This window comes from Branchiostoma belcheri, unplaced genomic scaffold, assembly GCF_001625305.1.
Source record: "Branchiostoma belcheri isolate BF01 breed outbred unplaced genomic scaffold, Haploidv18h27 scaffold8, whole genome shotgun sequence".
Taxonomy (NCBI): Eukaryota; Metazoa; Chordata; class Leptocardii; order Amphioxiformes; family Branchiostomatidae; genus Branchiostoma; species Branchiostoma belcheri.
In genome coordinates, this window is record NW_017804464.1 from 2785984 (window position 1) to 2813487 (window position 27504).

Sequence of the window (27504 nt, forward strand, 5' to 3'; positions counted from 1 at the left end):
CACGCCCCCTGCATGTTTCATTCATATCCCCGCCGTCACCACGCGGTCAAGCTTTGTTGAGACAGGCTCCGTGTTGTGACGGAAGCAACAGTCAGAGCAAAACCTGGAAACTACGTCCACGTTCAACTTCAAGTGCCCAATAATCCAGGCATCGAAGCAGCAGGTAATATTTTGTACAATTTGTTGCATGCGTGGAAACCGTTGGAACAAAAGTACTGCAACATAGCCTGTGATAGCAGATGCTTTCAAAAGCATGAGTAGCGGTTTTACAGTTCACTGCAAAGCCAGCGCGCCAAGAGATCGCACAAAAAATCGGCCCAACAAGTACGGAGATACGGTCCATACACACAGCTGAGTGTTCCTGTCAAATGTATGATTTGATCAGATCGTTTTCTTCATGAGATCGTGGGTTTATATTTCGGCTGGGGATGGTTTGGGTGGAGGGGCAGTGTCCATGTTGGATCAGGGTCAGGATCTCGTTGGTTATATAAAACTAATCTCCAAGCAGATCTTTTGGTGGGGATAAGACAGTATCAAATTGGCCAGTCTGTATCCATTTCCCCACCCAATAAAACTGATTAAAAAGGCCAACTGCGCCCCCAGGCTACCCCCAGGCAGGGGTTGTGTAACAAATAATTTATGTTTCAGCAAACCTTGGTTTCAGTAAGTCCTAATGGTTTTAGTCATACAGCAGAAGAATGTCAAGATCGATATGATATTAAATGTCAGAAATATTTGTAGGAAAATCGAGACGTTTAGACATAATTTAGGCATTTTGCGAACACCGCTTCCTGCATAAAATTCGTATGCAGGATGCAAAATATGCTGCCATCTTACCTCCCAGTATCTGCTCTGAGATGCTACATGGTGGATTTGCAAAGTCACTGCAGCACACCAGAAGCAGCAGTGCACATAGACACCTCTGAGGCTCTGACACTGTTTGTGAACCTGACGTACACAGAAGAGTTATGTATAAACATTGCCAATTCAGCTGTACCCTCTGGTCATAGGTGATTTGCAAAGGACATATTATTATCCTACACAGTAGAGTATAGCAATTAACATGTTAAGTGCTACACTCTTAAGTCATAAGCAGCGGAGGGCCTCAACTGGAACTTGATTGTAGATTGCAATAGACTATTACGGCTGAAGTATCTCCTCTCTATTCTTTCTACACCTTCTCTCCCTGCCTGCTAATGAGAGAAAGTCAGGCCGACCACTACGAGATCTACACTGAAGAAAATTAAACTGTTCTCCAGCTCAAAAAGAAATTCACTCACCAGAAATTTTTGACTGAATCGCTCAGTCTTCATCAGCTGTTGACACGTGACTTTTAGCTCAAGGGTCATAAAGTTCAGGTGAAGACTGGGCAATTCAGCCGAAAATTTCTTTTTGAGTTGGAGAACAGTTTACTTTTCTTCATGTATTTTACCAACTCAGATGGACTTTCATGCGAGATCTACTGTGGTTTCAAAATCTAGATTTCCACTGTGAAATCATCACACTGTGATTGGAAACAAGTTGCGAACATTTGATTTTTTTAAGCATAATAATTAATACGGTGAAGTAAACCTCCTTCCAGTACTGTTGGGATATAAAATCCATGGGAAAATAAATGGATTTAACCAAGGATATTATACACAGAGTGTATAATGTCCTTGATTGAAATAGTTACTCTCCAAGCAGAGGTTGTTGGGGAAAATTGTGACATTGATTCTTTATCATGCGCCCGGTTTTTGTCCACCTTAGTAGAAATAGTGCCAACTATTGAAGTATTGAACTGTTGACCCTGTTGCAATTATTTTTCTGTGATTGACCCACCAGAAAAACTAGGTCAGGCAGGATATTTTGCATCTTTGTGAAGCGGTTGCTGATAGTAAGGATTGACCTATTTTCAGCAAGATATTTGCCATTGAGTAATGATTAAGTTAACTGTCCCATGAAAATTACGATCCAACGTACAAATCTACTCACAACATAGCATCTAGCAGCCCACCCTGGCAGCAAGAGATTGTGTAACAGAGGCTAATACTAACTGCCAAAAATGGTACAAATAAATTACATGCAATTTTTGTGCAGTATCTTTGTATGGTATACGGAAGATACATTTTCCAGGTTACCATTTTTTTTACACCAGACAAAAGTTTTATTGTTCTATGTGTTGTGCATACATTGAGAGAGTTACAAAGCCAGTATTGACTGTGTTCATGAATGTTTTATTCTGTGGACCTTTGAGTTTAACATGCTAGTGGACATAGAAGGTACATCAATCAAAATCAAAGGTCATCTTGTGTACATAAAGTTTGACGATTGATGAATTGTTGGATTCAATGCTGTCAATAAATACTAGAATGCGCCTTTACTTTTGGTAGTACATTTGTACATGCATGTCTGAAAGGTCACATGTGTTTGCAATATGTAAGTTATTAACATACAAAGCTAGTCTTATATAACGTACAGACGTCCATGGTTATATAACATGACTAAGCCATGACCTTATCAGGTTATACATGCAAGATAGCCTTCACCTCAAATGAGGCTTATGGGACAAACGTGAGCCAACAGGGTTTTGACAAAATTTCTTCTACAAGTCTTAGTGTTGTTTCAGGTTTTACCAGGCAGTTTTTCTAACAACAACTTAATTCTAAGAGTTTATCGCTCAAGTCAAAAAAAGATTTTGACTTTCTTATGTAAAGGCTGTTATGCAAGTTGAAGGTAGGAAAGTTCATTAACAACTTGGGAGGGAGGGAGTTGACAGACAGTCCCTGATGATATACTGTGGGGTTCAGGGGGTTGGGAGTGTGTGTGTTGGAGGTGTGTGGAGGGGTGTGTGTTGGGGGTGTGTGTAAGTTGTGGGCGTTACCAGGAACTATATTTACTTAAGTCACACATTGAACACAAAAACAGAGATAGCCCATTCTATTTTAAAGTTAGTACCAGTTCCTTGTTGTTGACATTTTTGCATTGAATTCCTGATACAATGTAGTAGTCAAACTGCTCCAGGGGCAGTTTTTATACTGGGTAAAATTACCATTTGTTTTTGTAACCTACATGTGTGTGATCTTCTCCCTGCTGCCTAATTCAGAAAAACCATTTAAGCCGGAATGTCTACAGTACTTCAGTGTGCTACAAGGATACATGGCCATATACAGGCCATTATATATAGGTCTCTCCAGGACAGATTGTTAGTGGTCTCTCCCTTTGCCATAATATTATAAACCATTGGAAACCAGGTCACATCACGTGCAGGAATCTGTCCCAGTTACACAACCTGGGCCTGTTCTTTTATAATCTTCCAATACTGGCAGCAGACGGGAAAGCTCTGTGGGTGTTTCACAGTTTGTATACAACTGTTTTTGGAGGCCATAACCAGTGAAGATTTAAGGTACATTTTGTATTTTGTGTCTTTAGAGTAGTGTACATCTTTGATATGTTTGACTAACTGACAAAGGAGACTTAGATTTTGGACAAAATATTAGCTTACTATTTTGCAGTGAGATATTTGATTATGTGGGCTCAACAACAACAAGAACAATGCTTGCCCAAATGAATAGCATGCTTTTCATGTAGAGGAGAAAAAAATTAACACATTTGTTGAAATATTTGACACCATGTCATTTTACCTATAGGTTTTTATGCATAATGTTTTAGCAAAAATGTGTTGCTAGGCCGCATAAGCAATTCTGAAGCATGCTCAACTTGAGTCCTGTCAGTGCCTTTGCAAATTTCTATACAGTTTGAGTAGGATTTCAAAAGGATTGTTAAATTATTAATACATTTACAAAACTGTAATACAGCTTTGGTTCTGAACCAAACGAAGTGCATATTCTGAATTGCAAATTGTCAAAACAAGTTTGTCTTCCCATTAGCAAATCCTGAGGCAAGTAATTAAATCCTATTGTATGCTGAGACAAAGAAGAAAGACAAATACTAGTAGCTTTGAATAACATAGATATGCCTGGTTTAGGTGCGTTTTTGACAAGACACCTGTTTTTGTCCAAGCTAATTATAATCTGTAAGCATATCTTATCACATTTTGAACCATCATTTCATATTTTACGTATTTCAAATATAGCCCCCAAACATTATAAGCTATGGAAGGAGGCACTTTATTTTTTGGTACCACCAATAAATAGCTAGAGCTAGCTAAGATATGAAGCAAGCAACTGTTTTTTGTCAGGGACATCACATTTTTGCCTCAGCATTTCCATGCAAGTTATTTTGAAGACATCAGTAGTCAAATCACCCAACTGTCACCTGCTATGCCTACCACTCGCTGACCGTGACGTCATGGAAATCACTTGTGTTAAGTTGTAAGCCTCTCAAAAAAAACTGCCTAGTCACGCTGACAATGCACGTTTTACCTCTTTGGGGTCAGGTATACAGTACAAGGTGTCAGATTTCTTGGCAGTTGTCCAGGTGTGAATGAAAACCTGAAAGGAAGGGCCGTGGTCGTTCCCAGGAAAGGAGGAAGGGGGATAGTGACTGGTGCTGCAATGTACATACATTAGACTAGAGATGATGTAATAATCTTCCAGCTGTAACAGAGCAGTTACACAATTCAAACTGTGGTCTTTCAACAATTCAACAAGACAAGGTATGTGGTCTTTCAACAAATTCAACAAGACTATTCATACTGGTATTGTTTTCAGTTTGTTGTCAACCTGTCACTAATCTGGGGTTAAAATTAATTGAAGCATGTCAGCTAGAAAACCTACTCGTCAACATTCCGCTTTTAAGCCAGGTAATAATAGCAAACATTATGTCCATGTACAAGAGGTAAGAGAAAAAAACTTGACTGCTTTTTGTTAGGCCTTAGGGTTCCCCCGGGGAAACTAAGATTAGGTCACTGGCCCACAATCAGTGAAAATATTATCAGTTGCTCTTGACTCTTTTGAGAGCCAGATTCTGTTATTAATGTTCACCCAATATGTACTAGTATGTTAAAATCTCCTTGTGTCACAGTGTTTTCTTAGGTATCTCAGGTCAAAAAGGTTCTCTGTCCCCCCATCAGACAATAAACTCATCTAACTCAAGTGCATTTCCACTGACATTGGGACTGGTCTATTTTGTAATGGGGGGGTTGCAAACATACTTGTGCTGTGTGTGTGGTCTTTGTAACTTTGTAAGTGTGGTATTATTGTAAGGCAGACTATTGTCAAGTAGGTAATGTTACATGTAACCTTGGGATTTACTAGTATACCGTTAATCCTTCAAGACATCAAGAGCTGCTAAGAATGAATCCAAATCACAGGTTTCATTATCCTTCTTCCTGATAACTCAGATAAGGTATTGGTTATGGGATTAGACAACAGGGAGAAGGTTAGAATTAGTAATAATTATTGTTATCAGATCTAAACAACACTTAACCTTTTTAAGATCAAATGGAAGTTTAAGAAGACTATGCCAAAGTACAGACAGTTATAATGTCAGAATTAAGTTTATGGCAAAAATGTAGAGTGGTATGGTGTGCGACCTTTATTTGCGAAAGGTGAGTTAACCTTACAAAGCATGACTGACAGGTCATTGACCAGTACATGTTTGTTCTTTAGGGGCAAAGGTACAGTTTGTTCTTTTGTCTACATGTAGGATTGGCCTTTTGGGGGTCTTTCTTTCCATGAGGCATATTTTTTTTAATTTTTGTTTGCAGTTGTGTTCCAATCCAATTTAAAGCATTATCATGGCATTAGTGATTTAAATAATGTGTTAGAGACTTTTCTGAACTTAATGTAATTATTGTCTAACGAAGTTAAGAGCACCAAGAATTTTGTATACATGTACATTAATTCAAAATCCAATTTCCCCATGCACACCCCCTAAAACATGACTTGGATTTTCATTCTGTGGGTCACATTCTGTGGGTACAATGTAATTGCCCTATTGCCCTGCATAACAAACGTCACATGGAATTTAGTCACATGCTACATGTGACTCTTCCATGTGATGTTTTGATGTCGGAAATAAACATACCTGGGGTAAACCACTAGAGCATAGAGTAGGGGGAAACGAATACAATAGAGGGAGATGAAAAAGGGGGCTGTTCACACGGCATTGTGACATCACAAAAATGTGCTCTTTATCATTTCTTTATATTATAATATCTCTTTTACATAGAAAATTGATAGCCATATAGCCTGGGTGCCATCCCCTACCGCGAGTCGGCGATAATTCCTCGGCCCGGGAAAGGCACACGCCCCGCCGACCCTGATTTGCACACTGGCTCTAATTATCTCCTCGCGCTAGGCTAGCGTGAAAGATATTGGGTTTGGGGCAGCCTGGGGTTGGGCGGCGGATACAGTAGCGGACACAAAAAAAATCTATCGCTTTATGAACGCTAGCGTCTGGCACCCAGGCTAATAGCCATACTGTCTTTCAGTTGAACAGCTTTTGAAAATGTTAGTAAGAAATACAATGTGTCCCCTGGCCTCATGTGAGTTTTTTATGCTATGAGTCTAGTATGACCCCAAATTGCAATGGGTTAAACTGACTGACTGCAACATATTAACCCTAGTAACATATACATTTTGTTCTGCAGCTATACTGTAGGTGAGTTGCTTCTGTTGTAGCAGACAATCAATTCGTACACGTTTAGCTGAGCAAGTACCTGTGCAGTGTGTAACTACGTAATCTTAACTTGCAATTGCCAGACTCAAGTTGTTGTCAAAGCTTACTGAACTGATTTGGATAGGTCTAGTTTCACATGACATGATCTTATTGTCAGGAAACTGGGAAAACTGAACTGAACTTCATTCTCCATACTCTTGCTACAAAAAATAGAACTTGTAACACACAGGGAGTCCCACACAAAAATTCCAAAACAGTACCAATTTGTATGGTACATATTATAGTTCTTGACTAGCTATAGTGTACTCATTCTGTGTCTTTGATTGGGACTTGGCAATAGAAACTTTTGGGACTCGGGCAAAAGTTTTCTAAAAGGTAACCAGCTCCAGCAATCCTTTGAATGCCAACTTCAAGTGCCACTGAATCATTCAGTCTCAGACATGGTCTAGAATCAACTAGAATGAACAAAGTAAACAAAAAATGCTTTGTCATAGTTAATCGTCTTGACCTGAGTTGTCCTTTGGTGGCACGCAGGCATCCAATTGAAACAGCGTTTGCAAAAACAGCAAAAGTCAAATATTTTAGCGGACGACCCTTTTAAAAGGGAGAGAGGTAATCAAACAAGAAAGTTTGTTTTTAATTCGTCAAATCGATTTAAGGGGATTTGATGAAATAAAGTAAGCAAACCCTGACTGTTTGACCATGATGCAGCAAAAAAGTTGTTTTGAACTACACAGAATGTAGCTATGGGTACAGTATTGATTTTTGCTATGAACCGCTGCCCCCCTCCCTCCCCTGACAATACATCTGACAGACACTAGTACAGGTGTCCATGTAAACTGTACAAGTCAAAATGATGGATTGTCATTGCTTCTTTTACCACTGAATTGGAATCCATACCCTATATTAAAAACACCATTATTACAGTAAGCCTTACAGTAGTACATTAGTGGTGGATTTTTGGTATGCAATTATCTCAAATCATCATCCAGAGAAATGCCCTTCAGGCATCTAGCTTTAAATAGCGCACCTGAAAATCCAGTCATCTGAATGAAGCTATTGAGCTGATAATTCCGACCCCAGGCACGTCAACCAACATTCCAAGCCACAAGTTAATCATGTGCATTACCGTGTCACTTCGATGGTGTCAAAAATGCACAGGGAGCACGCTATGGCGGCTGTCCCAGGGTGCCATATGGGACACCACGAAATGACTGTCTACCAGTAAATGTGAATTTGTCTTTCTTGTCCTTCCAGTGCGTGACCCATCTGAGGACACCAAGTTGTTGATCACCATGGCAATGATGAAAGTACTGACAGGAAAGTACCGTACTACAGGCATGGCGCCTCTGGACCTATCCTCCTGTAGTAAAAGGTAAGGCACCAGGAGGAGCCTTCATATCAGCCTTGTGGCAGTGTTTCAAATTTGCAGTTTTTTGCTGATACCATGTAGTAACTGTTTGCTGATTGCTGCCAAATTGTGCTTATGTTTCAGAATCTTACATAAAGAAATCAGTATTAGAAAAAAATCAGTGTATGATGTAAAAAATTTAAAAAAAATTAGTCATTTCCCCACAACTCTTTGCTGCCTGTGTCCAATAGTTTGACGTTCCAGTACCACAGTCAACATTACTACTACAAAATGTAGAATTACAATTTACACTACTAGTTAGTTCATAGTCCCTAATTTGTGTCTTACACTTTGCATGGTGTGAATTGCATGTATTTTGTTGTTACATTGTTTGACATGATATAATTGCTGTTCTTTCCAGTGACATCCTTGAATACTTTGAAGCCAGCTATGATTTGAATGAAAGCCTCTTCACTGGGCTCAAAGGTAAGTTAGCTGTGAAATATTGATCTGTAAGGAAAAAAGGAGAAACAAGGGCGGTGTTTAAAAAACACACCGGCGACGTGAGTATTTTAATAATATAATAGTATAAATTTGTAACCCTTTTGATATACCTTGAGTAAAAGGAATTTTTCTTATAACGGATTGTTGTTATAGTTCTACTAGTATTTTAAAATGTGTGTGTTTTTGACACCGTATTGTATGTAGGAAGTTGTATTGTTTGTTTTTGAGAGTGCTAAAATGATGCATGCATCAACGAATGAATTGTGTACCCTGAGCTGTAACTCACATTCGTATGGATTTATGTTTGACGCTACATGTACACTGAGTGGGTCTCCACCAGAAAGCAGACCGGGCGCTCGTCCAAGGTTCCCGAAATATCTAGCGTCTCCATATTCCACCTAACATGTCTGACTTTCCTCATCGCCTTCGCAAATTCACGGAGGCATCCCTTGTGAACCCCTTTCCTTTCTCATTCCGGCACAATTTGTGCCCGATTGGCTGGTTTCCCCTTTTCGTTCGCACACGCACTGGTCTTGGTTTCTTTCACGCAGTTAGGCGTGTTTTGGCCGGGTTTTTGACATGAGACACATGTTATATATTTGAGACAATCTCTATCCTACACCATGTCTCGCACGTGTTGACATGGTTTGTGAGGCAACAGAATAAAAGGTTGCATATCTCGCCAAACAAGAAATGTCTCTTCTGTTTATTGTGTTTGATCCTTCCTAGTTAAAAAGCGAAATTGCACTATATAACTAACGGTGACCTGGCCCGATAAAAGGCGTAACGTAAACAACCGGAGCTCAGTCTGACGTAAACCTTCGTGGTGTTCACATCGCGGAGAGCTCTACTGCGTAATACTTCAATATCTAAGGCCCATTGCGCCCCACACATTCAGAGCAACAAGTATGACATTGTATAATTTACGGGCAGTATCCTTGCACCGACAAGCGATACGAGTACGAGCTTACGTTACATTAGCAAAGCATGTGTTTCCAGTACCTACTTCGTGCTACTGTACGATATAATATCATTGCATATTGACACGATACAGCTCTTTCTTGTTGATGTGGTGGCCCTGAAAAGGGCCGGGGAATTTAGTGGTCGGGTTTTACTAGCTAAGGACACTATGTCCTTGTGTGTACCAAGTCTCCAAGCAGATGTTCGGGGGGAGGGTATAGTTGGGGTTGTCCCTTTCTCTGTATATGCTCCATTGTTTGATCTTCAGATGATTTTACAGCAGACTGACTAGAAACATTCGGTCCCTGTATCTGCTTGGAGATTGTGTCGGTCGGATCTTACTGTTTACGAGGTCTCCAAGCAGATGTTCGGGGGAGGGTATAGTTGGGGTTGTCCCTTTCTCTGTATATGCTCCATTGTTTGATCTTCAGATGATTTTACAGCAGACTGACTAGAAACATTCGGTCCCTGTATCTGCATGGAGATTGTGTCCCGGTCGGATCTTACTGTTTACGAAGTCTCCAAGCAGATGTTCGTGGGTATAGTTGGGGTTGTCCCTTTCTCTGCATCTGTTCAGTGTTCCATTGTTTGATATTCGAATTTCGAGTGAATGCTTACAGACTTACTGAAAATTAGTAAAACAAACAATAGGTCTCTGTATCTACTTGGAGATTGTATTGGTCGGATTTTACTGCGTGCGAAGTCTCCAAGCAGATGTTCAGGGCATAGTTACTACGCTACACAACATTATGATACGGCAAATGAAATAAAATATGGTTATACCTCTCTCACAAGCAAACTAAGATGACTTTGCACAAAACATTCTTTCATAAGATAATCGTGCAGAAGACTAGCTATTCTCTTTTTTTTTAATATTTACATATCACCTTTTTCCAAAACTGTAGGACATGTAGGATGGCACATGCTTTTCTGTCATTCCGTGAGTTTGGAAGCTAAAGGCATTTTGCCCTGCAAAATAGGGGTTTTGTTGTAAACCGGAAGGGAGACTATTTCCCACTAAGTCCGTCGCGACAGTTGCCATAGCAACAAACCTATCTGTCTGACTGACCACCGCATTGGGTGGTCCGCGTGCACGGGGGACCATTCATTCAGTCAGTCGGTCGCCAGCTACCCGCGAGGACGTACTAAACTTTCGTTGTACCAACTGACAAACTATTTGACTTATTTGACTCATTTGCCGTATCAACGATACTTACAACTGGACCCCTGAACGGTATTCAACTAATGCTTCTACTGTTAGACGAGACGAACCCGCAGACGAGGCCGCACTCCGCGTGGCCGTACCCCGGACCACTGAGAACAACTGCCCTCCTCTCCACCAGCGATAACAGACTCCCAAAACAGTGAGTTCATACGTGCTTTTATTTTAAGGGTACACTTTTAAACAGGAGCGTTGACAGGTATCATATACAATTATAGTAGGTGTGTATTTTATGTATAGAAACCTTCCGTGTATGAAGTCCTGATGACGACTTCACATTTCGGATCGTTCATCTTATAGAAGACGTTATAGAAGACCCCTGTAACCACCCGGCCTGTTCAGTGGTTGGTTTGTGAGGCTTTGATTGTGAAACGTGTCAATGTTTTGCGCTGGACATATCAGAGGGTCTGCATGCTCTTTTTCGTTAACCGTTATGGGCTATTTTAATTTACCGTTAATCGTTGCCGGCCCGCTCTAATTCAACGTTAAGCGTTATCAGTATATTCCTCGTGAAGCGTTATTGGTCGTTTTAATTCTACGTAACACGTTATTTGTCATCCTAAATTCAGCGTTAAGCGTTAATGAATAATTCTTCGTTACGCCTAATTTTGCCTTTCAAAGTGCAGGAAAATGCGTCATTGAGGACTTAAAAATACAAAATTTCCCGGGGGAGAATGCCCCCGGACCCCCCTACATTGCTCGCGCCTTTGGCGCTCGACTCGCGCTTCTGCGCTGGGTTCCCTTCGACTCTAGTCAGAACCAGCTTTCCCGTCAATTTCCGGAAGTTTGCGGAGAGTTACAGAATTTTTTAAACGAATCCGTCAACCTTGACAGGCAAATTAACAAAAAATCTTGAGTAAAATATGAAAACATCAGAAGGACTGACAAACACTCTCAACACCATGATTTGCCTCTCAAAATGCGGGAAATTGCGTTTTTGAAGGCTTAAAAATCCTACATTTCCAGGGGGGAGCATCCCCCCCCCCAGATTACGAGCGCCTTCGGCGCTCCCCTCTCAAAATCCATCGGTAAAACTGGGCAGACTGAAAAAATGCAAGCTGGCCGACGTCGACTCGGACTCCCCTTTATTTGTGGACGCACTCGGGGACCAGGGCAGGTGGGAAACACAGGGAACACATACCTTTAATGCGTGCTTCATTACATGTAATTTTGTCAGTGATTAGCTTTTCTCACAAAGCGAGATACCAAATCCAGTACAGCTCGAAAAAAAGCCTGTCAATTTACCGTTAAGCGTTGCCGACCGTTCTGAATTTACCGTTAAGCGTTATCGGCCCTGCTGAATTTACCGTTAACCGTTGCCAGGACCCCCCCATGCAGACCCTCATATCAGCCTTGTCTACAGCTGAATTCTACGTTTCTTTGACTTGAATATGAAATGTACACCCTGTTTTGAAGCAAATGGTAGCGGTATGAAATCAATGTAGCGCTGGACTACTTTAGTGTTTCCCACAATAATCTGCCTTTGATGTCCATTGCGATGTGTGTGGGGGCATTCTAGACAGATAAGCCAAACTTGTCTTATTGCCCATGCCCTCGATAAACTGAAACCGTCCTGCTTGTGGAAAAGGACGCGAGAAGAGAGCACATGGATGCTCTGATTGGTCAATTCCGGAAAAGTTTGAGCGTGGCCCGTGCGATACAAACAGGGAAACCCCGTTCGGTACAAACGGGGAATTCCCCGTGCACTAGTCAACGTAAACCTAGCGGGCGAGGATCGGCTTTCGTGTCCGGCATAAAGTTCCATATGGCCCACATGGCGACATAGAACTATTTTCACAGCCATGCAAGGCATGTGGCGTGTGAGATTCTGAAACACGTGGTATCTGGATGTCTGGGAGAAGCAGGGCTGCCATTGGTCGAATTGGGTGTCAAGCTGGGCAGGGCCAAAAAAATAGTTTATACTAAACAAACTTCAGATTTTAGTAGCCGAGTCCTAAGGCTAAATGAGAAGCGAAATCTTCAAATAGGAAACGAAGCTACCTTCTTGCCTAAATAAGGAAGCCACTTCTTAACATATTCACAGGTAAAGAAGCAAGGTTATAAGCGTTTGTTTCCTCCTTTTCGGTTCCCGCGATAATGACAGTTGACACGAGGCTAATCACCGCTGTTTCCCTACAGTTGCCCAGGCCGGCGGGCGTGGAGATACGTAGCCCCTTTGCCTTCTCTAAACCAGGGATACAGACACAAAAAGGTGAGTTCAAACGTACTTTTATCCATAATTCTACAGGGTGTGGATGTTTGGTAATGTCGGCTAGTTTTGGCTAAGTTAATTTATGAAGCGCAGAAGGACTGCTATTTATGCAGTTCACAGCTGTCATGTCAAGTGTACTTTTGACGCACATTCTATATCAGCCTTGTCTTCAACTGTTTTCTACGTTTCGATGACTTGTTTAGGAAATGTTCACCTTGTTTTGAAGTAATACATTTCAAACCGCTACCATTTGCTGTGACGTTCGCACCACGATATGTTTTGGCCGAGATCTTTATGAGGCGCGGTGAGAGGCATATTACTGTTGACTAACTTGCCGTGGATAGAGGGTAGCCATTTAAACTTGAGTTGTGTCAGGTATCATATACAATAATGGTAGGAGTGTATTTCATGTATAGATACCTTCAATGTGTGAAGTCCTGTCTATTGTTTTGTCCTGACACTAGCAACAAGCCTCACACCTTATCAGACTAATGACAGCCTTTTTTCTCTCCATACAGTTGCAATACCATGTGCCTGAGCTAGTGCGCAAGCTCTAGCCGGCAGTTGCCGTGCTAAAGCCGGGACAATCACATATGCCAGAAGCCGTGGTCACAGCTGACTCAAGCCTCCCGGTCACAGAGCTGATCATGACAACTGACTCCAGTCTCCTTTGTGTAAAATTTTGCTTCGATATTGTTGATGATGGTAGAAGGAGCATGTTGATATCATATGTGTATTAGTAGTAGCATCGTCGACAGAAAGAAGGCAACATGGGAGGGAACCAGATCAGTAGCATAGCCATCACGTGCAGGCTATGTAATGCATTGCTAAGCCTATAGCCACAGTAAACCTTACACCAGTTAGAGATTACTGGGATGACTTACATACGTCTGTACTACGATGATACATTGCCTGTGTTTTACGGTATCTTAGTGTATATATTGTAATGACCTATTTTATATGTATTTAGAAAACCTCGCCAATGACGGTTTAAATCGAATCCAGGAGAATGTACACATTTTGAAAACCATAAATATGCTGAACAATCGGTGTATATGGGAGCTGTGGTACGATTGCACTCTGACTAACTTGTAAGAAGATGATAGTGCAAGACCTGATGAAACTCCGAACAGTTCCCTTGTAATTACTTATACAGTTCTCTGTTATTGTAGTCCCTGTTATTGCTCCGGTTACAAATATGTGTGCTGAAGTGATGTACCACTGTTATGCGGTAATACAGAATATAAAGACACAGGATTTCTACGACAAGGGTCGTCAGTTCAAGAATGAAAATATAACTCAGTTAAGACTGAAAGGGTTAACGTAGCCAGTATCATATAGTCATAGCCAGTCCGTCTTTAAAGTCTCCCGTGCCCAGTGTGCGGAAAGCCTTGTCTCTGCGTCTTTCCTTTATCCTCACAAAGTTGCATTGAAAAGAACTTGAATTCATCCGTTGGGTTTATGTCCAAACACATACTTTTCATAAAGAGAAGGAAATCTACAAGAAAAAGACAACAACCAAACGCGGTGACATATTGGTTTATATTCAGACAATCACGACATCTCCTTTAAAACATTGAAAAGAACTTGAATTCATCCGTTGGGTTTATGTCCAAACACATACTTTTCATAAAGAGAAGGAAAACTACTAGAAAAAAACAACAACCAAACGCGGTGACATGTTGGTTTATATTCAGACAATCACGACATCTCCTTTGAAACATCTGACTTCAAATGCTGACCTTGTTCAATTCCAAACAATGATCCTGTCCAAGCTGTCGGAAAAGCTCCAAAGTCATTGAAAAGCAGCTAGGAGGGAAGACCTCACACGCATGGTGTTGCCAAAAATGAATTCCCTAGGGAATGCGTGCGTGGAATATTTAGAATTCCTGGCAATTCAATCGCAGTACTATACTAAGGGCTCCGCCCCTGAGGCGTCGCCAAAAAATAGAGCAAATTTTACGAGAAGATAAAGATAACTTTTATGCATTGGAAAGCCAGGGCACCATATTTTTGATCAGATAATGCTGGGAAACTGCCTGTTACTTGTACTAGGATGAGTGACTAGCAAATGGTCCAACTTAGCTTGACACTTGACAGTAAACATTTCTCTACTCCTTGTTCCAGATGAGGAGGCGTTCTACAAGTGTCCAGACCGGCTGCGGCTGCCTCTGATCTTCTACTACGCCCACACGGCCACCGTGTACGTGAACAAACTGATGCTGGCAGGGCTGATGTCACAGAGGGTCAACCTGCACTTTGAGACCATGTTTGAGACTGGAGTGGATGAAATGTCCTGGGACGACACGGTAAGGCTCTAGGTCCTCCTTCAAACATTGTAAGACTTTTAGAAGGAAAGGTGAATATCTGTTGATGATACATTGTGTGTGTGACTGTGTGTGTAACTGTAACCCTTGCGAGATTATGTTTCGAAGCAATTGGTCATTAATTATCCTGATGAAGGCGACAGTGATTGCTGAAAATGTGATCTCTGTTTAACCTGTTTGTTGGAATAAAGTTCGACATTTTTCTATGATTACTACCAACACAGATGACATTTCATGATAATTTAATACAAGTACTGAAGCAGAAAAATGACATTAGAGAAAACAATATATTTCCCTTTTCTTCAATAGTGTCAAGGAATAATTACTTTATCTATACTACATATTTATGTTGTTAGACTAAGGATTCTAAAGAGCAAATAGATTATAAGCAGTTAGTGAAATTTGGCTTACATCTTCTGTGACAGGAGAACTACCGTATGGGCGGCAGTTTCCAGTGGCCCCCGCTGGAGGAGACGGTGGAGTTTCGCCGCCTGGTCCGCAACCGCATCCGTCAGCTGATCGAGGACACGCCCCTCCAACTGCCAATCACACAGGACAGCCCATGGGTAGGTCAGAGGTCATAAGTCATTGCAAATTGTGCAAGTGTAATACAATTATTCATTTGTATATATATTTCATCAAAAAGAAGTCAAACCCAGTAGGTTTTAATAGTAAGCTTTTAATTTTAGTTAATCAATTTTCATCTTGCGACATGCGAAGGTAAACATTATGCATTTGCTTTGCAAATGTTACCTTTCTTGTTTGTTTCAGTTAGCCCACAGGCAAGGGTTTGCAATAAGCAAATTTGTCTATATACCAACAAGTGTAACAATGGTGGCATGACTGTCATTGGTTAAAGTCTAACTCAGCTGCCCTTTCCCCAGTGGGCTGTGATGATGGGTGTGGAGCACGAGAAGATTCACATTGAGACGTCCTCTGTGCTCATCAGGCAGATGCCCATCACCATGGTAACCACCCCTCCTAAGTGGAAGTACGCTCCAGCTAGCACAGGTACGCTGCATGTAAGGATGTTTAGATTGGAATGCCTTTGGGCTCACACCTTTCTGTCTTTGTATATACAAAAACAAGCATCTTCCTCTTCAGACTTCATTGCCATCTAAGACTCACAATTGCTGCTAGCCTGCTACACATTCTGTTATCACTCTCATCTGAGACAATGTAATTCTTCTCAAGATCAAGGCATTCCTCAATGATTTTTACACAAGAATGTCCTTGCACTGCCAAAATAAATCATAAACACTCATCATCATCGTCACCGCTCACATTTGTTAAACATGCACCAATGCTTTCCACTCTCTTTTGTCTAGGCTTGTCACCTTTCAAACAAACTAGAATACTGTGGGCCATATCTACATTGCTTGCTAATACTTGTGTTTAACTTAGCATTCTTCCTATACCCTTACCCCCTCTACCACCAGGCGCCAGTATCAAGAAGAACCCCCTGCTCCGTGTGGAGGGGGCAGAGGTGACGTTTGGCAAACCAGAGGACTTCCCCTCCTATGGCTGGTGTGTGGAGTACGGACAGAGAACTTTCAAGTAAGTATGGAAACTATTGGAGATGTATCTCATCGCAGTGTCCAAGGCAGTAGACGGTTATTATACACTCACTCACTCACTCACTGGGTCGAGCTTCCCTCGGTGCCAATGTCTTACTGGTATTTCATTCTCACAGAGCAATTTAAGTGCAAGAGTCAGTCAGACTTTTCTTTTGTCCAAAATCTTTTCCATTAACTGTTTCAACTTTCTCTCTCACATTTATGATGGATTAGTAACGAGGAAGTTGAAATGTAGTCAAGAGTTCGTCAGAAGGATGACGGCTGAGACTATCAATTTTACCGGTTTCCACTTTTTATTCCAAAGTCTTCATCAGAAAATCATCAGAGGAAGTTGAAATGTGATTTAGGTAATAACTATTCATGCATTTTCTCCATCCATCTCTAGCTCTGTGTTTAGACACTTTTGTTCAGATGAAGTCCAAGTATGGCCAATTTCTCAGCGTCTGATCCCAATTCTAAAATTAATTCATGAGAAATCATAAAGAAAGGTGTCTGATGTTCCAATAGATTTAAACTTTTTGATTCTTTTAACATCCCTGTCCTTGGTACTGATAACTGACTGGAATTAAACAACATCCCTGTCCTTGGTACTGAACATGCCAACCTCTGTTCCCTTCCTTTACAGCCTATTGAATTGCACTACTAATGATATAGTGTTTTAGTCTCTGTTGACTTCACACGTGATTTCTTTTCCAGGGTTCCAACATTTGAGGCCTCCAAGTTCAAGGTGACCAACCGTGAGATCCTGCAGTTTGTGAAGGCAGGAGGGTACGAGAACTCCTCCTATTGGACAAAAGAAGGTAGGTCAAAGGGCAAAGATCACGTCTACAATAGATTTATGACAGCATATGGAAATTCTTGGCAATGTGGGTGTGTGGTACTAGTACAAAACTGAAATGTCTGGTGACAGAATAGGCTAACTTCTCAAGGATCCCTCTTGGTCAATTCTGAGCCTTAGTGAAAATCCCATGACAAAAATATCATACCAGAGATGTAGCTGTGTCTGAAGATCCTAGTTAATCTTTAAAGAAGTCGTGATCAGACTCTCCCTAATACAGTAACGATGTAAATGAAACATTCTGTTTCAGGGTGGAAGTGGCGATGTTTCCGTCAAGCACGACATCCCACATTCTGGGTCTGCACCAAAGGTAGGAAGGAATTTTATCCTGTGATAAGAGTTAACTTTATTTACATTTGCAACGGAGGATTATGAGGTAAAAGCAACATCATTTAGATCTGTATCAAGGTCCCCCTCTATTACACATTATTTAGATACACAATACTCAAACTGTGTAAAAAGAAATGATGTCTTCTGTGGAAGTTCTTGGTATGTTTCTAAAGTAATCTACAACATTTCAGGATGTAAGTCTGGCTGTGGGGCTGTCATTTCTTCCCATTCCCACTGCCTGCCGGAATACTTCACCACTACCTACAGTGACCCAAATGTCGGGCACTCCAATGGCAACGGTATCAGTCCTCAAAATGGGGTCCAAAATGGAACAAGCAACGGGCACCAGAATGGCACCGCTAATGGACAACACAATGGAAATGAATGTCAGCCAGACTTCAGGTGAGAACTTGAGAAAAAATGATCACAATTCATCTTTTTTCACAAAAGGCAACATTCTGTGGTATCAGCTTCATGTAGGTCACATGAAATTTGGGTGGGAAATATACATATTGCGTATGTTACCAATGACATCAACCATTGATAGTACATTATATGTTGTCAGATGTCCATACGTTCATACATGTAACATATGTTCGAATTCTGACATGCAAGACGTCTCAGGCAGTGATTATGAGGTCAGAAGACCACAATCGGCAATTTTAAAGTTTCACATGCCTTCATGGATTCAGACTTATAGTAGAACACATGATGTGAGATATATTGTCTATACCACACAAAGAGATCATTTTGACACATTGGCCAATATACATTGTACGACTGCTTTCTCCTGATCCCCAGACTGCGTGTGATGTTTGATGTGATAGAGATGCCCTGGGACTGGCCGGTGGTGGTGAACTACCACGAAGCTCGCGCCTTCTGCGCCTGGAAAGGTCCGGAGTTCCGCATGCTGACGGAGGCAGAGTTCAACATGATCCAGGGCGGGGCACTGGGCGACCCCAGCAAGGGTGTGACCTCTGACCCTGTGTTCCACAAGGATCCACAGGCCAACTTTAGACTGACCTTTGGGTCTTCATCGGTAATATTCTCAAACTCCATTCACACCATCAGAATGCTGGACAGAATCTTATGTAATTGTTCTTTCCCATGGAAATACATATCCTTACTAACAGTGGAGAACAACAGGGCTTCCTATAGAAGACATTACGATGATACGATGTCCATCTAGGGAAATTACATTTCTAACAGTTTTTTGTACTGTTTATGCAGAGATAGGGTAATGTCATAGTTAACATGTTTACATGTAATAATCAAAAGAGGGATGAACTTATTATTCTTTTATTCTCTTTATTTTCAACAAACTTAACAATAGGTTGAGTTCTTGACAAATGTAGACAATATTAGAAGAAAAATAGTCAGACTGAAAGTAGTTTAAGATTGTTCCCATTATCTCACCTGCTGTCTTACCTTCTTAGCCCGTCGACCTCTACCCACCAAACGACCTTGGATTCCATGATGTGTACGGGAATGTGTGGGAGTGGGTGGAGGACCACTTTAACGGCCTGCCTGGATACAAGCAGCACCACCTGTATGACGACTATGCATCTCCATGCTTTGATGCCCGCCATGGGCTCATGTTGGTAAATATTCTTGTTAAGTTATTACTGACAGGATAGTCTTTCTTTTTTGACAGATGTTATACTGGATGGTAATCAAGTGAGATTTCTACCATTTGGTTCTCTACATCAAAATTGAATTCACCAGCAAAAGTTTTTTCACCACTTCATTGACTCTTACAGACACTTCTATTAGAAGTCTTGCTGCCACAGTCTTTTAGAGAGGATCTCGAAAGATTTGTGTTCTATCACGTGTTGCAGGGTGGTTCCTGGGCCTCTGATGGTACTTACAACTCCCGCTTTTCCCGCATGGGCTTCCGTCGCCACTTCTACCAACACGCTGGCTTCCGCGTGGCACGAACCCTGCCTGGTGCCGGGAAGTCCCCAGTTGTCATGGTGAACACGGATGTGTACATTTTAGGAGCGGGGGTGGAAGGTGAGATAAACGACATGTTTGTGAAGTTCAACTCGTTCCTGTTAAGGACCCTACACACAATGGTTTCACATCTTTTTGCCATTTCAGTAGAAAAAAAACACCCTAATCATATTGAAAATAAAAGGAAGCTCAGTAACTGTTGTTTTTTGTTGTTGTTGTAAATTGTTATTTTATAACAGTGCAGCACAAAGTTTTATCCTGTGGAAGTTTCTGGTCTTTTGAAAATGAATTCAAGGAAAATGAAAAAAAAAGTTGAAATGGAAACTGGTACACACAAAAAATGTATCTCCTATGTCACCTTTTTCAAGGATTGCATATGCAGACTCCTTGGCACAATTATTTCTGGAATGAAAATCCCTGAAATGTTGGAAATGGCACATTGAGTTGTGAGATCACCCATTTCCTCTTTCCCCTAGCACACTAACTCCCCATGTTATCCACTACAGGCTGAAGACAGACTGAGAAGACAGAATGCACAGCTCATCTACATTCTTCTCCTTTTCCTTTTCTGTCATTTTTATATAGCTTCCAATTTCCAGGATCCTCCCTTCCTATGCACTATAGCATTACTTTTTATTGACATTGCAATGTATTGAAGAAATGAATGTTTTGTCCCTTTTTAACATCAGTGCTACTTTTTGTAACAAAAGCAAAACTGGGAGAAGCGAAGACAATGTTGACTTACAAGTTGTTGGATAGATGAACATCTTGAATGTTTTTCTACTCCTCTTTTTTATTTTTCTCTTCCCAGTCTTTTATGGTCTAGTCAAACTTAAGTGCATGCCTCCATGTCCCAGCTTTGTATGTCATTCATTATGATGTTTGTTATAAAGAGGCAACATGTGCTGTGATATCTGTTGTTACAGTATGAATTATCTGAAATTTAAAATCCAAGATTTTAAAACAAACACTTCTGAAAAATTGGACAGGAAAGTCTTGGTGGGACTGAAATTAAAGTATCTGACTGTAAATGAGAAAAAAGTCATTAGAAAAGAAGGCCATCACTGTAAAAACAAAACAAGTCATCACTGTAAAAAAAGTCACACACAGGAGACCTTAAAAAGAAGGAAAATGTACCATTTACAGAAAATCAAAAAGAAACACCAAGAAACTGTTTGTGGCCTTTCTGGTTCCTCATTTTACAATCTTCAATGAAAAGAAAATGGCAACTGACATACATTTTAAGGGTAAAACAGTCATCCTCACCTCTTTCCACTTTTGAGATGAACCGATGATGATGATGCTTCTTCTATTGGCATTAAAAGACTTTCAAACAGTGCAATGCAGCTTTTCTATGGCTCACAATTAACAAATAAACAAAGGCTCAAACAAACTGCTGACATGAGCTACCATTATTTATGGGCAAACACCTTTTTATTATGTGTAGAAAAAGCTAACAACATTACCGGTAATCATGACTTTGTATTTGCAATTATGAATATCAGTCCCAATCACAAGATGGCTTGTTGACTTTTCTTTACAAAAAAAAGCACTTGAAGTACATGATTGTACTTCCAACATTGTCAGTTATGTCAATAAATACCTGTTTTCTATTTTTCTTTTACAGTCAAACTTGTTATAGGGCCACAAGGCCATTGTAGGGTTTGCAGTAACAAGATTTTTCCTTTAAGTTCATTTGTGTTGATAGAAGTCACTATGAAGCAAGTTTCAACTGACATTTCCAATGCAAGAACACGGACTTGCCCAAATACCCAATTCCAACTTCTTGTTTTGATACTAGTACTTGCTTGATAGAGATTTTTCCTGAAGTTTTTTAGTTTCCTTGAGGGCCATTACAAACAGGTTTGACTGTATTTCCTTAACACACATGTCTGCTCATCTGTGACATTTTGGTCCGTAGTTATGCAGGGGCTTGACCTTGGGTTCACTAAACACCTCTCTGCTGTCTGTCCAGTTTGTACCCAACAGGTTGTGTGCCGATCGCGTGACGTGGCCTGTTCCAGACTTGCGAGGAATTCCCCCAAAGGATCCTAATTTTACATCCCGATCAAATCTCATCCCGATCAAACTCATCCCGATCAAAATCTCCTGTGCAGGTATTTCTAGATATCATCATATTTGGTTGCTGGAAAACGGTGCGAGTCGTAGGGCATGTAAACGTCGATGACACACTGAGGTTGTCCTCGGCGTAACCTACTCACCCCTGCGGGAAAAATGGAGCCGTCCCGAAAATGACTGTTTTGTTGTGACAGTCAGCAATGTTTGACTCATTCTATGATGCTTCAGGCCACAGCTAGTAAACATCATGGATGACATCTACTAGACTCCAAATTTGATGCCATAGGGAAAAAAAAGAAGGCAGGCAAAAAATAGAGGACTAAATTTTCAAATTTTGAGATACTCTGTAACAACAATTGAGGTGAAAAAACATGATCTCATAACCAACATGGTTTTTATTCCTGTATTCAACAGTATTACCTGCCATTCTAAATGTGTATACATTTACTAGAACAATTGTAAAAGAAAGCAGCTTGTAATACTATCATGGGCAGCTTACTACACTGCTGAATATTTATATGCTATAGAACACCTTAGACTGTCAACACTTGCCATCAAAGGCAAGCAATCGTGCCTCAAGTCACTGAAACAACTTTGAAAAATAGGCATTTTGGGCATTTTAAGACAAAACTGATAAATGTTTATGACATACTGTATAACCCATTTTAATCAGACGAAAATCAATGTGTGCACTGCTGTCATCCATAGAAATTACTTGCTGTGGCCTCATTTACACTGCCTTGTTGAAGTTGTTCTGAAAGTGTATCTGAAGTGTTGGCTCCTAACATAGTTCAAAAAAGTGTTGATGGTTATAACTTGAAAGTTATCACAGAAAAATATGATAACTTTGATTGTACTACATGGAGGTCAGAAAAAGTATTTAAAGTGACAAGTGCCTTGCTGAAGTGTCTTGGTGCAATTTTTTTGCATTCCACAATTTCAGCAGAAGCCAGCATCATTATTGCTCAAATATGTTCAGCTCAATAGCAGTCCTTACTTTTAAGAGATTACTGTTGGTCTCGGACTCTCAGTAGTCAGTTTTGTTTTGAGGTCTCTGTGAGGACAATTTGCCTTGTTATAAAATCAAAGCATTTATCTCTTTTCTGTGTCCTGTCTCTGTTCCAACGTGTACAATCAAAAGTCATGAGTATATCAATTTGTATGTCATCATTTCAGCATCTGTCAGTGGGTATCTACTAGTATCACCTAGTTTAGATCTGTTTATTTCTTTCAAAATGAAAATGGATGAATTGGTCCTTCTGCTAACAGAATGATAGAATTTGACCATGACTTCTCATCTAGAACCAGTCTCCATCCATGTGTGTTGTATGTGCAGATCACTGTCATAATATACTTTCCTCGAGTTCTAGAGCATGTTAAATGACCAGTGCTTTTTGCAAAGTTGAGAAAGCTGTGCTGAAACTACATGTCTGCGCATTTGTCCGCTTTTAATATTATTCTCTGCCTTCCTCATGCTAACCAACAAGCGTAGCTGCATCGGTTCCTACATTCCTTTATGTCCAGCATTCATTGATCATTGCGTAACTTACATGTTAATTTGGAGTACTGTCAAGAATAGGGTTTTCTAACTGCTCCAGGACAAGCAACTGTCCTTATTTCGAGCAACTGTTTTTTATGTGGCAGGAATGGGGAAACACCTTATTCTGTGGAAGTTTGTCATTTATTTCCAGTTTTTCTGCTCCAGTTTCAGTTTTTCAACAGAGTTTCCACATCATTGGGGTCACTTGTAACGTAATCAAAAATTATTCTTACAGGATTGTTTTCCCAAAAACCACTTCTTTTTGGAAATTTTCAGAAAAATGTATTGTGTTCTCATCTTTGGAATGATACAAGTGTTCAATCTTTGGACCCAGCAATTGATGTGGATGCTCCTTTACAGAATAACTTATAACTGTTTTAAATTTGTTCCAGTGTCACCAAAAGAAAATGCTTACCTGAAAGTTCTAACCCCTACAAATTGCAGAAATCCTAATTATATCCATCTTTTCCTATGGTGACCAGAAAATGACCTGACTGTACCAGAAACAGTTGGTCTGGAGGTTGTCCCAATGTCAAGCACCAACAAACAGTTCCATCAGGAAACAGAAGAACAACTAGCGGCCATGTTGGCCCTGCAGTATGGAAACAGTGGCCAGAACTACTCCAAGGACCTGGCAGACTTCTGTGTGGAGAAGGCGAACCTTTACGGCTGTCCGCTCCAGAACGTCGTGCAGTTGGGATGTGGGACTGGAGGAGTGGTGTACCAGCTGGCCAGAACTTACAAGGAGGTTTGTATGGACACATTCAGACTTTCAAGGCCAGTTTTAGTGGCAAATTCTGTTTGAGAGACTCAGATCTTCCTGAAAATTGTGTAGTTTTTGATATGCTGAGATAGCTAGGCCAGTCCAAAATGAGAATTTGTATGCTTGGGGTCTAATTATGTTTACTGAAGGAAAACATATTGTTTTTGCTCCGTTTCCTCTTTTCCAAACACCAAAGGTCAATGACCTGAACCAGACAGTCTACCACCATGGTAACTAGTGTTGGGTTACATCATGTTGCAGTTTTACAGCAGGAGGGATTTAGTTATTTTTTACATCAACCATATTTCCATTACTATACACTGTACAGAGGAGAGGGTTTTGCTTATTATTGTAATCATTTTGATGCAGGTGATTGGTGTTGACTACTGTGGCCGATGTCTGGATGCTGCCATTACACTGCAGAAGACGGGGGAGTTTCATTGGCCAACACCGAACAAGGCAAAGAAGCCGCGTACGGAGAACGGGACCACCACTGTCAGCATTCCAGCAGACGTGCAGAAGGACAGGCTGACCTTCAAACAGGTCTGAAGGTCATTCACACATACACATACAAATACACACGCATACATGCACACTACATACAGGCATACACCATTCAGAGATGCATGTAAACATATAAAACACAGTCAACCTTTTTCTGTGTTATTATATCTCCTGAGATCTTTACAGTTGTTAATTTTGTTCCATGTCCAGATGACCTGGGTGCCCAATGAGATCCCAAAAGCTGACCTGATCCTGATGGACTTCCTGGACAGAGTCACCAACCCTAAAGGTAACCCTCAGCACTGCTGCACTAGTCCTGTGTATTTTCAGCAACCTTGACAATGCCAACTTTTCACTGCAACTGCTGAGTGATGGAATACTTGACAGATCATGCAATGAATTTCATAGAAAAAGGACATACTTTTTTTCCTAGGCCTTACATTAGCTTTTGCCTGGATAAAAATGTTCTAGAGTAGAAGTGAGCATCAGGTGATGCAGCGATGTTGACATATTGTTCTGTCCCTCCAGCCTGGTGGCTGCGGCTGTGGGAGATCGTCACCGACAACGGAATCGTCGTGGTGATCTCACAGAAGGTCGGGAAGGACAAACTGTCAGCCGACTTGGGCAAGAAGTGAGTTATTGATATCTGACTTGTATCTGAGTGTCACGGTACCACATGATGTTTGAGTCAGGGTCCAATCTTGTAGAATCGGCACTGACTCTACTGGTAGAGGTCTGTGTTGACAGAGACTCTGATCAGGATGTCTGTAATGTGTTAGGGTGGTTTCCCATTTACAAATCCTAAGTGTCTTTAGTGACAGGAATCAAAGTTCAAAAAAAATTCAGACTGTCTTTTAAAATGAACATCTTAGAATTTAAATTCCAGTCGGGATCTCTGCGGTAGGGTCTGCGATCCTACTAGTTTGGAGTCTCTAACCTGACATACATGTATGTACATGTATGAACAGGTAACCATAGAAGGTTAAAATGGCCCAAAATGGTAGCATGGAATAAAGAAGGACACAGAGGTAAACTGAAACTGTTTTTTCTGTTGTTTGCTTCAGGTTTGATCTGCTGGAGGAACAGGAGTACCAGTTCCAGGACTCTCAGGGTCAGTCCAAGGTTGCTATGGCAACCATCTGGAAGCTCAAGCTGTAACTATGGCAACCATATGGAAGCTCAAGCTGTAACTATAGCAACAGATGACTTCCAGCAAGTGGCTTGCCAATCATCAAGCTGATAGATAAGATTTTACATGTAACTAGACAATTATATCTGTAAGATTGAGGTGTCAATATTTCTGTTGTGCATTATAAAAAGGCTACTCCAGGGAACCTTTGAAAAAAATTCTAGTATTTATAACTATTATGTATGGTACAGATGATCCGTACTTCTCATACCTTTTACAACTTTAAAACTATGACTGTCAGGTGAAACCATAGAACTAGGAAGATTTGTTTGAGCAGTTCTTTAGCATAGGAAAACAAGACAGACCTTGGCAATATCACCTACAGATGAAAACTTTCTTCTCTACATTCCTCCTTTGTAAAATTGGAAAATGTGGTGTTTTATTTTCTTGATGAATTTTCAGATTATGTGCTGAAATACATGTCCAGTCTATATGTAGATACAGATACATACATAAAAAACAACTTTCATTCATTCATTCATTAATACATGTTCCATTGTGGTGAAGTTTAACCATTTTACTCGCTACCCCTTCTAACCACTCTAAAATCTTGCTGTACAAAATTGAAGAATTCTACAGTATTTGAAGTCTTTTCATTTCAAGTGCAGTTTTGCAGGATTGACAATCTGTTATCATAATGCTAAGCATTATTTGTTTAAACCCCTGACCTCAGCCAGATGTATGGCCATGTATGATGTAAGATGTTGGTGTGCTGATCATTTGTAACCTGTTTATCTTGTAACAATTTGAGGCAAATCCTTGATACATAAAATCAGTAATGATCATACAAAAATCTATGAGAATGAGAGTGCTTTTACCGGCAACTAGATCTGAGTGCAATGATGTCTTTGTGTTCAACATTGACAACTCCTTGTGTGTGCAACCCTAGATAGACAGTATTCTAACTTAAATTATCACTTTTTATATAGAATGTCTAGAGCAAAAGTGAAGGGGCTGATTTTACTTGAATATCCTTGTAGTAAGCATTAGAACATTTTGAAGATTAGGTGTGACTTGGATGGATACAATTATTTTTTGGAAAAGATTTCCTTCATTTGTGTGAACTATCTGTTATTGTAGTGTCTGGCCAGCAAGGGTTTGGGAGAGTTAAAGATACTAGTGCTGATTTTTTTTTTAAATTTCTATGCCAATACTTCCTCTGTCTCTTTTATCTCTTTTACTTTATATGTACAGCTTTGATAATTCTTCCCTCCTTTTTTAACACTTACCTCAATCCTTTCTGGCCCTTGTTAAAGTTAGGTTTTGTTAAATTTGTGGTTCAGTTTTAGTTTACTTGGCCAGTAATGTCCACATACCAGGTGTATGTCTATAGCCAAGCCTTGGTTACAATGTAATCAGACTTAATGGTATTAAAGTTTTGCTTAATTTGTAAAAGAGCACATTTTTTACAAAATGTGTGAAATGTCCCTAGGTACAACAAGTGATTTCCTTCAGTGAAATATAGTACCTAATTCTGTTTTTATACCCACAAAATAGTTGAGTATTTTATTGAATGAATGGGCGGATGAATGACTGAGGAGAATGATTGAAACAACTTAGTAATACATGGGAAGTGGTAGTATTTTTCGAT

The 27504-nt window shown here is 40.5% G+C and overlaps 1 protein-coding gene and 1 long non-coding RNA gene across 6 annotated transcripts; both read left to right on the forward strand.

Moving 5' to 3' along the window:
• The first annotated feature begins 31 nt into the window (after positions 1-31).
• LOC109486222 lies at positions 32-27402 on the forward strand. 4 transcript variants are annotated; one of them, XM_019789937.1, is made up of 18 exons: positions 32-163; positions 7822-7939; positions 8337-8401; positions 14941-15122; positions 15566-15706; positions 16025-16151; positions 16580-16697; positions 17414-17517; positions 17806-17865; positions 18077-18287; positions 18687-18924; positions 19322-19486; positions 19724-19898; positions 23940-24205; positions 24590-24763; positions 24935-25013; positions 25253-25355; positions 25789-27402. In XM_019789937.1, exons 2-18 carry the CDS (start codon positions 7860-7862, stop codon positions 25880-25882), a joined length of 2382 nt encoding a protein of 793 aa, XP_019645496.1. In that variant the 5' UTR covers positions 32-163; positions 7822-7859; the 3' UTR covers positions 25883-27402. The 4 variants fall into 4 exon arrangements, with proteins under 4 accessions (XP_019645496.1, XP_019645497.1, XP_019645495.1 ...); XM_019789938.1 differs by lacking the exon at positions 32-163 and adding an exon at positions 3230-3385; XM_019789936.1 differs by lacking the exon at positions 32-163 and adding an exon at positions 4401-4597.
• Positions 10476-13614, forward strand: LOC109486231. Of its 2 annotated transcripts, none has more exons than XR_002141185.1 (3): positions 10476-10743; positions 12741-12813; positions 13332-13508. It is a non-coding gene; the product is annotated as an uncharacterized LOC109486231 (long non-coding RNA). The 2 variants fall into 2 exon arrangements; XR_002141186.1 differs by lacking the exon at positions 10476-10743 and adding an exon at positions 13591-13614 and having other exon boundaries at positions 12702-12813; positions 13332-13421.
• Positions 27403-27504: the final 102 nt, after the last annotated feature.

Bases quoted from the DNA above. Each gene is read 5' to 3' on its own strand.
- LOC109486222 (XM_019789937.1), top strand. From the start codon at position 7,860: ATGGCAATGATGAAAGTACTGACAGGAAAGTACCGTACTACAGGCATG. The intron at 7,940-8,336 runs GTAAGGCACCAG...TGTTCTTTCCAG, and splicing joins CTATCCTCCTGTAGTAAAAG to TGACATCCTTGAATACTTTG. The intron at 25,356-25,788 runs GTGAGTTATTGA...TGTTTGCTTCAG, and splicing joins TCAGCCGACTTGGGCAAGAA to GTTTGATCTGCTGGAGGAAC.